This window comes from Ictidomys tridecemlineatus, chromosome 1 (assembly GCF_052094955.1).
Source record: "Ictidomys tridecemlineatus isolate mIctTri1 chromosome 1, mIctTri1.hap1, whole genome shotgun sequence".
NCBI lineage: Eukaryota > Metazoa > Chordata > Mammalia > Rodentia > Sciuridae > Ictidomys > Ictidomys tridecemlineatus.
Window position 1 is genome coordinate 179,817,167 of NC_135477.1, and position 14,751 is coordinate 179,831,917.

Consider the following 14,751-nt stretch of genomic DNA (forward strand, 5'->3'; position numbering starts at 1 on the left):
GTGCTGGAAAGAGCTGCCAAAGGTCCCTGCCATCCATCTGAGACTTTAGACAAGTCACTTAAACTCTCAGAGTCTCTACTGCATCGGTAATTGGAACTGACACTTACTGGAGGCTGTGCCAGCCAGGGCAGGGCTGGCTGCTGGTCATGCATTATCGCCTTTAAAGGTGACCCCTGACCTCAGGCCTCACAGGGTGGTATGAAGACTGAGTGTGAAGAGGCTGAGTTAGGAGCCAGGAGTCCCCAAGGCCTCCCGGGGTCTCAGTAACTTTGCCAAGGGACCCCTTCCCCTCTCCAGGTGCTGGTTTCCTTTTAAATGGTGAGTCGGGAGAAGGGGCCTCTGTGATCTGGATGGACCCTTCGGGGTATGATACTGAAACAGCACAAACCATTTTGGTCCACACTCCTATAGAAGAGACGCGGCGTGAGCCTTCAAGATGACATTAAATAATCCATGAGCCTCACTGCATGAAATGCTTCTTCAAGTTCACTCTAGAGACACAAAACATCCTTTGGCTTCAATGCAACAGAATTTGGTGGAACTAGAGAACACTGGCTTTCTGCTCACTCAACGACGTCTGATCTCTGGCCACCACCCTTGTCACTGGTCTTGACTCTGAAGCCTAGCATCTGTTCCATGTCTTACTTGTATTTTGCAAAAAAAAAAAAAAAAATTTGATTGCAGGTAACAAAACGCCAATATAGATTGCCTGATAACACCCCCCAACACACACACACACACACACACACACACAAATCATAATAATAATTTGCATATATATCAGTTCGTGTGATTGGGAAAACTTCAGGTATGGCTGAATCCAGATGCTCAAAATTGGTCTCAGGTCCCTGTGTCTTAGCACTTCCTCCCTGCTTTCCTCTGCAGGAGTGTGATTCACAGACAGACTCTTCATTGTTGTCATCTTTGGGAGCCTCAGGCTTACCACCTACCTCCATCTTCCGGTTGAGTAGAGAGTCTCTTGCTAAGTGTTCCAACAAAGCCTCAGACTGGACTCTCATTGGTTTGGCCCGATTTCTTTCTTAGCCCTGCTCATAAGCAGGCCTGTGTTGGGTATCCACACTTGGCACCAGGGAGGGGTCATCAGCCCATCTCAGGGCCAGGGTGATCACAAGCTAGAGAAAGGAATGATAGGCAAGCAGAAATGATACATGCACCTGAAGGGTGCTATGCTTGAAGATGCAGCTGTCACATACCTCTGGGCCTTTGCACATGCTTGGAATTCCCTTTCCCTTTTCACCTTCCAGCTAAATTTCTACCTAACTTTGGAAAACAAGCCCAAATGATATGGTCTGTGGGAAGCCTTCACACATGTGCACGCACCCTCACCCACACCCATACCCCATGCGCATACTCCATCTCTGCCCTAGCACTCACCAGCCCTTGCTCCCCTCACCCTCCAGACACTCCAGCGGCAGGCATGGATATTGGTCCATTTTGCTTCCCAGATCCCAGCAGTTGCCCTGTGAGGTAAGAGATGCTTCCTGAGGTCTGGGTCATCAGGGTATCCCATCACCAGACTGGTGGGACCCATTTCAGTGCTCAGCCATCTAATGCTGCCTCTGTTCTCTCCGTCCTAAGTTTGAAAACGAGATCATCCTCAAGCTGGACCACGAGGTGGAAGGGGGCCGAGGCGACGAGCAGTATGTGCAGCTGCTGGAGTCCATGTGAGTGCAGGCCACACGGGCCAGGGGCTGCGGGCAAGCTCCAGGGTCCCCACGTGGCCATCGCCCCTTGAGACCAGTGTTGGGCTTGTGGGGACCAGGAGACGCCTTTGGGGAAGGAGCTTCACGTTTCTCTCTGCATTGGACATTTCTTTGATGTTGACATAATGGGCCAGATAGAAAAAAGCTTTGCTGTGTCAAAAAGAAAGAAATAATCCATCAATGCCAAAATGTCCAGGCTGGATCTGAACTGCAGAATAACGATTGCTCTTTTCCTTTGAAATTTGTAACAATGAAATTTGTGACAATGAAATTTGTGATATTGATTTGATGAGATCTGCATTTACTGAGCGCCCCTGGGGCACGGTATTGTGCCAAGTGCTCTCTCTCTCTCATGCCTCCCCGGCTTAGGTATGCTCTCCTGGATCCCCGTGTCACAGAGGTGGCCTCTGAGGCTCAGGGAGCAAACGTATTGTCCCAGCAAGCTGGGAACAGCTAGTGGAGTGGACAGCAGGGACTTGATCCTGGCTGGACCAGACTTCTGTGCTCCAGCAGGCCCTGGGCAGGCAGTGGGTAGTACTGTGCCCAAGACCACCAGACTAGGAGTCAGGACGTGGTTTTGTTTTTATGGCTTTATTGAAATATAATTCACAAGCCATATAATCTACCCAAAGCAGAGAATTCAGGGACCTTTGACATTTTCACAGATCTGTGCCACCATCACCATAGTCAATTGCAGATCATTTTTATTGCTGAAAAAAGGAAACAGGTACTCTTAGCCACATCCCCCCCCACACACACACACAACTCCTCCATCTCCCTTAGCCCCATTCATCCCATGCTCTGCTTCCTATCCCTATGGACTCACTGATTCTGTGTATTTCATATAAATAGAATCATACAATCCATTGCCTTTCATGACCAACTTCTTCCATGTAGCATAATGCTTTCAAAGCTCATCCACATAGCGAGCATGAGTGCAAAATTTATTTTTACTGCCAAATAAGAATTCACTGTCTGTTTACTAATTTTGTCTGTTCGTTAATCAGTTGATGGATATTTAGGCCATTTCCACGGTCTTGACTGTTAATTAGGACTGACTCTGCCGTGAGCATTCACATGCAAGTTTGGATCTTTTTGGGGGGGCTTTTGTTTTTGCTTTGGGTACTGGGAATTGAACCCAGGGGCACTTAACCATGGAGCCACATCCCCAGCGCTTTTATTTTTTGAGACGGGGCCTGGCATAGTTGCTGAGGCTGGTTTTGACCTTGTAATCCTCCTGCCTCAGCCTCCCGAGTTGCTAGGATTGCAGGTTTGTGCCTCCATATCTGGTCCATGTGCCAGTTTTGCGTGGACATATGTTAACAATTTTCTTGGTTTGTACCTTAGAGAGGAATTGCTGGGTCTTGTGGAAATATAGAGACATTTAACCTTTTGAGATACCACCAACTCTTTTCCAAAGTAGCAGCACCAAATACAGTCTCACCAGCAAAGCAGGAGGGCTCCCGTTCCCCACAACCGTGTTAACACTTGCTGATGCCTGTCTTGTTGGTCATGGCCTTGCTAGTGAGTGTGAATCGATAGTTCATTGTGGATTTCATTTGCATTTCCTAAAATCTAATGATGTGCAGCATCTTGCTATGTGCTTATTGGCCACTTTCACATCTTTGGAGAAAGACATTGGACTTGAATCCTGGCTCCCTACTTTGCAGCTGCATGGCTTTGGGCAAATCATACAACCTCTCTGGCCTCAGTATCCCCATTTCTAAAATGAGAAATAATAAGCTCCTGTGGTTATTTTGAAGACTGAGTAATCATAAAGCATCTGGCGCCCAGCAGGTACATGCTTAATAAATGCACTTCAACCCCTCGGCCTGACTCCCAGTTTCTGTCTTTGGCTGCTTGGTAATTGCCCCCCCCCCGCCCTGGAGAGGCCTCTCCCAAGGCTTAGGAATGTGGCCAGACAGCCCAAATTTCCCCCAACTGTGTACTCTATGATTTGAGGGATGCTCTGCTTTTGAATTCTTTCTCCAGTCCTTTCTGAATATTTAGCAACCACAGCCAGCTAAAGACTCAGCTCTGAGCCCTGCAATGACACTTCCACCCTGCCCAGCCCATCTGAGCCCAGTGGACAGAATGGAACCCCAGGTAGCAGAGGCTCAGCTGTTCCCTGTCCCTTTCTGTCACTGTGCTCAGCCCTCCTGAACACCTAGAATACAAACCAGGTTCGCTGGGAGGAGCCACCGTCTGCCCCCCCCAAGTGAATATGGAGAGTGATCATTCAGGGACAGAAACAGGGTTTTGCCTGAGTCAGTGATTATCTTTAAGTTCTAAAAAGGAAAATCTAAATATTGACCAGGAACGGAACCATGTATGGTGCTGGCAATTTCCATTTTTATAAGCGGACAGGCTCCGCAGCAATCTTCAGACTATCAGCAGGGTTTTCAGATCCTTCCTGAGTGGTTATTTATAAAAGGAGCCCTTAGAGGTCGAGGAAATTAAACTCAGCTCATTATTTTCCTTCTGAGACAAGGTGTGAATGATTTTTATGCAAAACTAATCAAGCCCAACCCAGCCTCCTCAGTGGGCAGAGTCCCACCTCCTTCCTTTGACCTCTCTGAGCCTCAGTTTTCTCAACTGTGGACTGGAGTTAGAAATATTAGTCACCTCTTGAAGCTTGTGTTGGGACTGAATGAGGAGTTGTGTCAAGTGCTTAGCATGGTTGCTATTTTTCTTCCTTTTCATCTTAATTTATTACCGTAGTTCCTGACACCTACTAGGTGCTCCTGGAGTCTTATCATTATCGTCATTCAGATGGGCAGCAATGTGGCCATTGGAAGTCATAGCCCATTCATCTTTTCCAGCTCCTCAGTCCTTTCTCCCCGTCCCTTGTTCAGGGACTCCATAGGTATGTAGGGTCCCCTCTGGGCAAGTACAGAGCTTGGCAATGAGATGGTGTCTTTGTGACTAGAACAGTCCTGTGGCAGCTGCAGCCATACATCCAGGTGCAAGACTTGGACATGGAATGAGGCTGAATTTCAGTCCTCATGCCCTTGTGCAGTACACAAGCTGTACAACCCCACACAACACCCCAGTCCTCCTACCCGCAGGGCTTTTCTAGAGCCCGATCTCATTAATCCACAGCTGTCTTAAATCATGAGTCCCACAGTGGATGGAGTCATAAGACACACCCCTGCTGTATTAGCTTTTCATCTCTGTGATCAATTACCTGACAAGAACAACTTAGAGGAGGAAAAGTTTATTGGGGGGGCTCATGGTTTCAGAGGCTGAGTTCATGGTGGGCAACTCCACTGCTCTAAGTCCAAGGTGATGGGGGACATCATGGCAGAAGGGCATGGCAGACGGAAGCTGCTCAGGCCATGGCAGCCAGGAAACCAAGGTGGTGGGGCAGGAACAAAATGGGATCTCCAAGACAAACCCCAGTGACCTACTTTGTCCAGTCCTGCCTGCCTGCAGTTGCCACCCAATCAACCCTTCACGTTATTAATCCACCAGGTGGATGAACCTACTGGTTAGGTTACAACTTCATAATCTAATCATGTCACCTCTCAACATTCCTGAGCTTCAGAGGCTCCTCACACCTACTCCACAGCACCTGCTACTTGATTACAAGCCTGGGGATGTACTTGGAAGTACTGAGGGAGCTGGAAGGCTGAAGGAGACACAGTGTGTGTTCTGGGCCTAGAGCCTACCCAAACCAGCTCAGTGGAAAAGCAGCTGTCACCCAAGAGGCACTCCATGCGTACTTCCTAAAGGATTGACTCAAAGTCCGGTTCCACAGCCCTGACAGAAGGTGGGGGCCCCCAGGTTGAATGCAGGCCAATCCCAGGGACGCCTGAGCTGGCAGCAGCCCAAGGGATGCCTGAGCTTGCTGACCCCAAACAGTAGCAGAGGTGGGGGGCAAGTGTGCACCCCTCCTTCCACTGAATGAGGAGCTATCCTCCTGAGCCCAGGATTCCCAAGTTTTCTCACTGCCACTCCCACTCTGCCATGGGACTCCAAGTAAGTCACAGCTGTGTGTCAGGATCAACATCAGGACTTGGAGGTTACAGTAATGCTAAAGAGCTTTTGTGGATATTAAACAGGATAATCAGTGAAACAGGCTTAGCACCATTCTCAGAACACGGAAGCACTCAGTAAGCGGTAGTGTCACAGCCCACAGTAACTTATCTCTGTGTGTGTGTCCCCTCCTGCACTAGTATCTCATGAAGGTCAGGGTCTTAACAATGTAGCAGTCTCTGGAGTCCAGAATGGTACATGTGGAATATATGGATGGGTGATGGATGGGTGATTCCTGTCTCCCCACCATCTTACCAGCCCTAGACTATATTAGCAGCCTTCTTGCCTCATGCATAAAAACAGAGAGAAAGTAAAAACAGCCAAGATCTTATTCTTCTAAAAACCTTGCTTCACAAAGCATGATCCCTGAAGCAGCAGGATTGGTGTCACCTGGGAGCTAGTTAGCAAGTCAGGCTCCCAGGTCCCAATCCAGACCTGGTAAATTAGAATCTCTTGGATGATGCTCGGGTGATTTCCATCACACTGAAGTTTGAAAGCACCAGTGATTCTCTATGTTGCCTGCAGGTTGAAATCCCCTGAGCTAAGAGACCCTACGGTGCTGCCTGAGGCCCTTGTCTGAGGCCCTGAGATGCCTGGGAGGCCATGAGAAATCCCACAGCAAACTCTGGGAAGAAACTTCTTTGTAGTTGTGTTGTCCTTGGGGTCGGGAGCTGGGCTGGAAGTGGCTGCTCCAGAAGGGAGCAGGCACAGCTGCGGCTGAGCCAGACAGGTGTAAATCACAGGGCCATTTGCACCGCTCATGGACAGGCAGGCAGCAGGTGCTTCTCCCAGCACTAAGATGGATTTGTCTGAGCCCCACCACAGTTTCAGACACCACCTCCTTGCAGCCTGGTGCGCTCCCTGGTGGGAAGAAATCACGTGTAGATTCCTGGTTCCTCTCACCTTGGCCTCCTAAGAGCTCTTGGGATTTGCACTACATGGGGAGCCTGGCTGGAAACAGTCACAGAGTCAGGTGCTGCCTGTCCAGCAGAGACGCCCAGGGACAGGCCACCAGGCTTCTTTCTCGGAAACGCTCTCCCCAAATTGAACAGCAATTGGTTTGATTCCAAAGGTCACCACTCAAAGGTACTTCCAGTGTAGCATGGGGAAGGTCTTTTAGCCCTCCTGAGCCTCAGTTTCCTCATCTGAAAAATGGAGGAAACAATTTTTACTTGTCAGAATTTCTATGAGGATTTCTAATGAAAAAAGGACTCATGTAGCATCTGGCACCGAAAAAGTGATTAAAAAGAAGTGGTTATTCATCAGAGTTCCAATTCATCCGTCTTTCCCTTTCTAGCCTACAGGCCGCCTGGGGGTAGACACAGTCTTCCCAGATTGACGTCTTTCTCCCCACCACACATGCCTCGCAGTGTCTGCTGGGAGAGGCTTAGGAACATCACATTTTGTATTTTCATTTAAAAAATTTATATTGATATTATAATTTTTTTCAAATAATATACCCATATTTAAATTGAAAAAAGGTTTTCTCCTCTGTTCCTCAACTTTGACCCCTCAGAGAAGCTACCATGGCTGAGCACTTGGTGTTTGTCCTTCCTGACCGTGTGTCATGCTCCACCATGTGGTTAGCACATGCGTGGTATTGGATGGTTGAGACACGGGACTCTGGAACCCGACTGTTTACCAATGGTGTGACCTTGGACAAGTTAGTTGACCTCCCCATGCCTTTGTTTCTTCATCTGTCAGTCTCATTAAACTGTGATGGGGGGGTCAGACAAGCTAATATCTGTGAGATGTTAAGAAAAACACTAGGACTCAGTGCTATGCCCAATAGTTAAATTGTTAAAAAAAAAAATCATTCAGCAACTTGACTCACTTAACTATATATTTTATAGAGCTGTTAATATCAAAACAGATTGATCTCTCTAATTCCTTTTAATGACTTCATAGAATCACATTCTGTGAATACACCTTAATTTATTTAACCATTTTCTCATTGATGGACATTGAAGCTGGTTCCAACTATTTCAGTACCAGCTACAATTCTAAGTGCTATAAATATATCCTGGCGTACTGCTGGGAATATTCCTCAGAGCAGATTCCCTGAAGTAGAGTTGCTAGGTCCAGGGATGCGAGCATTCAGTGTTGATAGACAGTGTGGAAATCACCATTCAACCATGGGCCCTGCGTACTTCCAAAGTGAGTGTGTGAAAGTGACTGTCGCCCCTCCCCCACCATGCACACATTGAAATTTTTTTTCTTTCATTTTTTTCCCCCATTTTATCAGTAGAAAAGTAGACACTTACTATACTGTATGAGTAAATACATATACAAATGAGCAAAAGGAACCATTCACAAACCAGGGGAGTTTGGACTGGCAGGACCCTTTGGCTTGGGCTACCCTCCACCCACCACAGTCTGTCCCCTGTCCATGAGCTCACCACTTGTCTCTGCCCGCAGCCTGATGGAGTGTGCCGCAGAGCACCCCACCATTGCCAAGTCAGTGGAGAACTTTGTGAACCTGGTCAAAGGGCTCCTGGAGAAGCTGCTGGATTACCGGGGTGTGATGACCGACGAGAGCAAAGACAACCGCATGAGCTGTACTGTCAACCTGCTGGTACGTGTCCTAGCAGGTGTCTCCACTGTCCATGTCTGTCCAGAATCGGGGGAGGGGGGCCGCTTAGCTTTGTGTCTCACTCCTGTTCCTGATAGGGAGGTGGCGATAACAGCTTCAGAAATCAGACAGATGAGGGTCAGCACCCTTGCTCTACCACCTGGTAGCTCTGCGTCTTAAGGTCTGTCTGTGCCTCGCTTTCCTTATATGTGAAATGGGAATAATGAGCGCCCCATTAACCTTTAATACATCCCAAGGTAGGAAGATGGCGGTGGAGACTGGTGGACCATGTGAGTTTCAGAGGCACACAGCTCAAGGTTGTCTTTACCCTGGTGATTAATAAAATAGACCACTGCAAAGATGCTCTCCAGTCTTGGTTTGCTTATGTTATGTGGAGGAAAAGCAGCAGCGAGTTCATGGGTCCTGCCCCTGGGGAACTGTTCAGTGTGTGCTGGCTTCCTTCCTCTGGCAGGATGGAGAGCACTAATAACTAGAACTTAGAGACTACCATCGACCAACCAGCCAGAGCAGCTAAGGCTCTTGACCCTTCTATTGCAGGAGGCCAGCTCCTGACAGCCTCCCTCCTGTGCTGGGTGATTGGCTCAGGAGGGGCTGGCAGCAGCTGTAGTGCTTCCTTCCCCCATATTGGCCGGACTTAAAATGCTTTAAATGAACAAAGCTGGCCAAGGCCCACATGGTTTCCATCACGTCAGTCCCTGCCACCCCTAGTGCTCTCCAAAGACAAGTCCAGTTCCCCCAGTTCTGTTGTGTGGCCTCCCCTAAGTCCACAGGGCCTCTCTTGCAGCAGCTTAGATATTGCCATTGATGTTCCCAATGCTGAAGGGAGTTTAAAAACTCTGACTACAGCAGAAAGGCATTCAGTGCTGAGGACTCCACCAGGCCCCACTTACAGAAAGAGCAGAAGGAGGGCCTTTCCAGGAACTGAGGGTTTCTTTCTAAGGAGCAAGAGAAGCAGGTTGAAGAAATTGACCTTTAGCAGTCCGACTAGGACCAGGGAGAAAGCTTAGGGTGGGCAGTTCCTCCAGTAGCCAGACCCTACTAAGTTTGGGCGTGGGACTTGAATGTGGCGTCAAGGATCAGGGCAGGATGGGGGAGAGGTGCCTAGTGAGAGGAGAGCTAAGGATTAAACCAGAGTTTGCCCCCGTGTGGCTCTCAGACTGGATCAGGACCTCCTGGTTCCGATCTGTAAGGACTTGTATAAAGATGTCACAGGATTAGGATCTCAGGCATGGGAGCCCAGGACAACTACCAGTCGAAATGGCTCCTGGGCTGGAATAGGGACCAGCTTCCTAAGTCTGGCCAAGTGTAAATGCTTTGGGCTGTGGAATCCCATCACAGCTCTGGAGAGTTCTTTGTTCTCAGGGGTTATGATCTGTTACTATTGCCGGGATGTTCCTACTATCTTTCCAACTCAGGTCCTTGTGACCACAGGCCTGAGCATTGAAAGATGAAGCTGGGCTGCCTTTCAAAGTGGACTTTATCAAAGCAGACTGGCCCTGCCATGGAAGCACACCACTCAGCCCAGGAGACAGCTCAAAGGCATCTCCTTACGTATTATGGCTGAGACATTTCCTTTGTCCCTCTATATTCAGAGAAGTGGCTTTCCAAACAGATTCTCCCAGTGAGACTGTAGGATGCATTCAGCAGAGTAGACTTCTCACTCCTATCTCAGGGTGCCCTGACAGTAAACAGCGACCTCTCTCTCATCCCCGTCGCGACACCCTCTACCCCCACAGCCTTGCTCATGGCTGTTTTTCTTCCCCATCCAGAATTTCTACAAAGATAACAACCGGGAAGAGATGTACATAAGGTAAGATTCTTATTTTCTAAATTCAGCCTGCTGTGCTGCTCTCCTGCTGACATCCCCTGATGGTTCCCCGCTGCCTTCAGGATAGAGTTTGACCTTTTTCCTCTTGGCATTCAGACCCCTCATGTTCTGATGCCTATCAATTCCCCAGACCCGTCTCTGTCGATTCTTCCCCATCAGCCACTCGCAGCTCTCCCACCTGTCTGTGGCCCTGCTCCTCCCTCTCCTGTGGGCAAGCTGTGAGCTGTTTGCATTTGTTACTGGTTGGTGTATGAAGCCCAGGTTGGTCCGGAAAACTATACAGCCATTGGCCAGCCCGGTTCCAAAGGGGAGAAGTACAGAGTTGCACAATGCCTGCTTCCTTCTAGACCTTTAAGAGATACTTGTTTTAATATATCATGAAGGGTTTTAGGGACATTAGCCTGGAGCTAAGAAGTTCTCTGCCAATTTTTTTTTCTCAGAATCTCATATTTTTCTGCAAAGTTTTTTATTGTTATTTTTTGCTCATTACAAAAATAATATAGACTTTTTACCGAAACCAAATAAACTCATAAAAATCCAGACAAGCAAAACAAAGCAATGAAATAAGTCCCCATAACCCGTACATACTTCCAGATCTTTCTATGTTTATGCATATATCAAATTCTAGGCAAACATTACTTTTTGCAAAACTGGAATTACTAATGATTTATTATTTGCTCTTTTTTTTTAACTTGACAAGAATTCCATGTCAACAGATGTATTTCAAGATCATTTTTAATGAAACTATTAAATTTCCTTTCCGAAACAGACTATAATTTATATAACCAGTTCTATATTGTTGAACATTTAGGTTGCTTCCAACTTTTTCTCTAACAAACAGCACAACAACAGAATTCTCGGACATACACCTCTGTGCATATCCTTAGGATTCAGGAGCCCCTGTGGGGGAATCAATCAGAAGGTTAAGGAGCCAGGTATTTTTAAGCCCTTTGACATATTCAGTCAAAGGGAAGAGACTTCAAGACTAAACTCAGTCTGCTCTTACTGAAGATATTTTTAGGTTCTTAGTTTAATGTTATTCCAGAAGTAGAAACTTTCAGTTGAGGGGAAAAAAATAATTAGAATTCTATTGGTTGTCCTGAGCTTGGGTCATTTATAACACCATTAGACATGACACTGTGGTAGCACTACGCTTGGGGACTGGAGAACTCAGGATCTTCTCCCTGTTTTCTCTGTTATGTTGGACAAATCGTCCTGGGAATTGGTTGAGGCTTGCCCATCTGCAGCGTGTTTCCATTGCACCTTCTGTTCGGAGGATGAGACAAGGTACTCTAGGTGACGCGCCTGGCATATGGTCTCTCCTTCCATCCTCTCTCCTCTGCCTCCCATTTTAGAAGCACAGATGGCAGATCCCAGACCTCTGCAAGTCTTGGAGACTTGGGGCCTATCTAGGAAAGCCATATTTGCCCAAACCAGACATCGCAAACAGGGGATAGTCTGAAAACCTGTTCCATTTGGCAGGCATCATATTTTAAAACAATTTTTAATTCATTGCCAAATCTAGAGATTCTACATAAAAATCACAATTTCCTTATCCTACAAATCTCAGAGGGTTTGGCCACACTGGGGCCTCATCCCATCTGACAGCTCTCATGTGATGGGTGGTGATGACCCTTTTAGACATGGCAGGAGCCAGCCCCAGGGTCATGAGACTGTCTCTCCCTGTGGTTCTATATCCCGCCTACCTCACTCAAGCATCTGGAGGTATTTGACCTGATATCCTAGTGAGCTCATTGAGATCCTCCCTTAGGTTCTGTAACAGAAGACCAAACCCTGGGATTCATTAAAAAACGGAGAGGGAGCCTTGGCCAATGCAGGAGTTGACCATAGCAGGAAACCTCTCCCTTGGGCCATGCCCCCATCCCAGTGTTAGATACAGCCTTCTAAGGGTCTAAGGGATCAATAATCAATAGAAAGAGATATAGCAACATTAACCCATGTGTACACACAGGTGTTTCCAAATTCCCAGCTCTATCTGGAGGTCACACACAGCTTCACCACAGAACATTATGGGGAGGAGTGTGGACAGACTGGAAATAGCTGGGCTGGAACCTGCTTCTGCCTGTCTCTGGCTCTGAGTTGCTAACTAAGCTCAGACTTCTCGCCTGCACATCGTTGCTGGGATGGATGGATAGGATACTGGTAATAATGTGCTCACTTGATGGTGGATCCTTCTGCCTGGGAGGTTGTCCCTCTTATGCCCTTCCCCTCCAGAGCCCAGCACACCTAGCGCGCCAGAGTCCTCTCTAGAATCCCTTCCCCCCCCAAAATAAATATCACTCTCAGTCCATAGATCTCACCTTGGCAATATTTATCACAGCTGTATTTCTCAGGTATTCATTTGATAAATCGATTCACATCTAAATCTTTTAGGCTGTGAATCCCAAATGTAAGAACAGGGTCCATTTTTGCTACCTCTGATTTCCAATGGCCTGTTATAGCCTGGGTGCTCAGTGCAACTCTACTGGGTGAACAAGGGAATGAGCCACAGGGCCCTGGGTGGCCTGGTTCACTAGCTATCAAACAATTACAAGGTGACTGTCTTCTCCTCTAGACCTTTGACTGTCCCTAACCAGAGGTCAGGCAGCTGACATTCAGCCCAGCAGCTACATTTTATGTGGCCAGGGACATTGAATGTCAGCAGCTCCTTGTTGAGGTCTGTGCAGAAAGCCTTTCTTCCACTAGGATCCTGGGTCTCAGCACAGGGACCTGCACTGATGCAGATGCTGGAAGCCTATGTTCCCCTGAGTGAGGTGGTGGCTCTGGGTGAAATCCCACCACAATGGCTGCAGCACCTCTCCTCCTGGAGGAAGAATCAAGCTTCTTTCCTTCACCCAATTACTAAAAGTTGGGTTTTAATAAATGTTCCTAATGTCATGCAAGTCACCAAAGCAGTGGTTCTTGGGCTCTGACTTCTGCTTCCAGCAGCGGCAGGTGGGAATGTTTTGTAGAAGAATGAGGTTCACAATGATAATAGATAGCAGCTGTCAGCACTCAGTGCCAGCTACAAGCTAATCACTTTCCATGCATACTTGCCTTTATTAGCAGCAATGCTAGCTGTCACTTATGGAGCCTTTTATGTGCTACTCATCATCTGCTTGGCCCTTTACATTGAACGGCTCTCTGGTGAGAGTTGCCATCTTGCAGGTGGGCAAACTGAGGCACAGAGAAGTTCATTGGCTGCCCATTGATGCCTGTTGTGGGTCAGTTATCTAAGAACTTACCAAACCTTCTTCCTTTGCTCCTGTCTCCAATACCCATCAATAAATTGCCATCCCAGGGTTCAGGAACTGGAATGTCACTTTGCAAAAGGACAGGACATAGGATTGAATGGTGGGTTCTCCCCATCAACAGCTCAGGGCCTCTATGTTAATGTCCATTCTCCAGCCCCTGGCCTCCCTCCTTTTACACTTTTTTTTTATACTCAGAGAACAGAAGAGGGAGTAGGAGCTTTCCTTTCTAGTCGTTGGGGCCTGTTACCACCCCAGCAGGCCGACAGTGGTTGAGGGGAGGTGATGACCCACATTTCTGTTTGTCAGCCCAGGCCTTCTGACAAGTTCTCCCCACCCCTTCTCTCTCCTGCCTTTATTTCCCTGACTTGTCATATTGCATTGGCTGTATCTTTCAATATCAAGCTGAATGAATGCTGGCTGGGATGGTCCCCATTCTCCAGGCTGTGGCTTTATTATCTGAAAATGGGAGTCCCAGTGAAACCATCTCGTGGGCTTTTCATGAGGAATGAGTGATCCAAGGCATCTGGGCCTGGTGCCCAGCAAAAGCTAGCTGCTGTCATTATGAAGGCTCTCTTGTGACCTACAGATGTACACTCCTTCCTGTCCCTATCAACACCTCCTTCTCACTGCTCCTGGAATTTTGGTGTATTTTTCCCCAAACAGGTATCTGTACAAACTCCGTGACCTTCACCTGGACTGTGACAATTACACAGAGGCTGCCTACACACTGCTCCTTCATACCTGGCTTCTCAAGGTGCTGTCCCTTTGGATGAAGGGGGTCCAGGCTGGGAGCCACGTGGGGCCCTAACATGTTGAAGAGTTAAAAAAAAAAAAAAAGGAAAAACAGCCAGATGCATTTTGTTTTGATCAGTGGTCCCAAAATATTGACCTGGCAAGATACTTTTCTGCCCTACTTCCCCTGATCACATAAGGTTTTAGTGACCTTTACATTTAGCAAATATAATCCCCTAAGATATATTTTGCAGTGTTATATAGCATCCTGCTATCAGCCATAAACCGTTAGTGTGCTCACTGAACCGCTTTCATTCTCTTGAAAATTTTGCAATAGCTGGATGGAGTCAGATGATCTTCATTGGCTTTGGAAGAGCTGGGATGGCACCTCATCAAGGTCTAGAGAGTCCCTGCAAGCTACATAGAGTGAGCCAATGGAGCAAATTAAGCACCACTCAGCAAAAATCAGGAAGTGCTTTACAAAGGGAAATGGCAGACCGGCATTTGCCGGACTGACACTGAGACCCAGAGCCACAGGGAGCCGCACAGGGTCTGCAGGACCTCAGCTCTCTCCTCATCAGT

At 47.6% G+C, this 14,751-nt stretch overlaps 1 protein-coding gene across 1 annotated transcript in view; it reads left to right on the forward strand.

Annotated features, from left to right (window-relative positions):
* The window catches only part of Dock2 (dedicator of cytokinesis 2), a 406,997-nt gene that overhangs the window by 341,898 nt on the left and 50,348 nt on the right, over nt 1-14,751 (forward strand). Inside the window, exons 34-37 of the mRNA XM_005334135.5 lie at nt 1,600-1,685; nt 8,181-8,337; nt 10,125-10,165; nt 14,101-14,191. Coding sequence (XP_005334192.2) covers nt 1,600-1,685; nt 8,181-8,337; nt 10,125-10,165; nt 14,101-14,191 — 375 coding nt within the window. The remainder of the gene's footprint in view (nt 1-1,599; nt 1,686-8,180; nt 8,338-10,124; nt 10,166-14,100; nt 14,192-14,751) is intronic.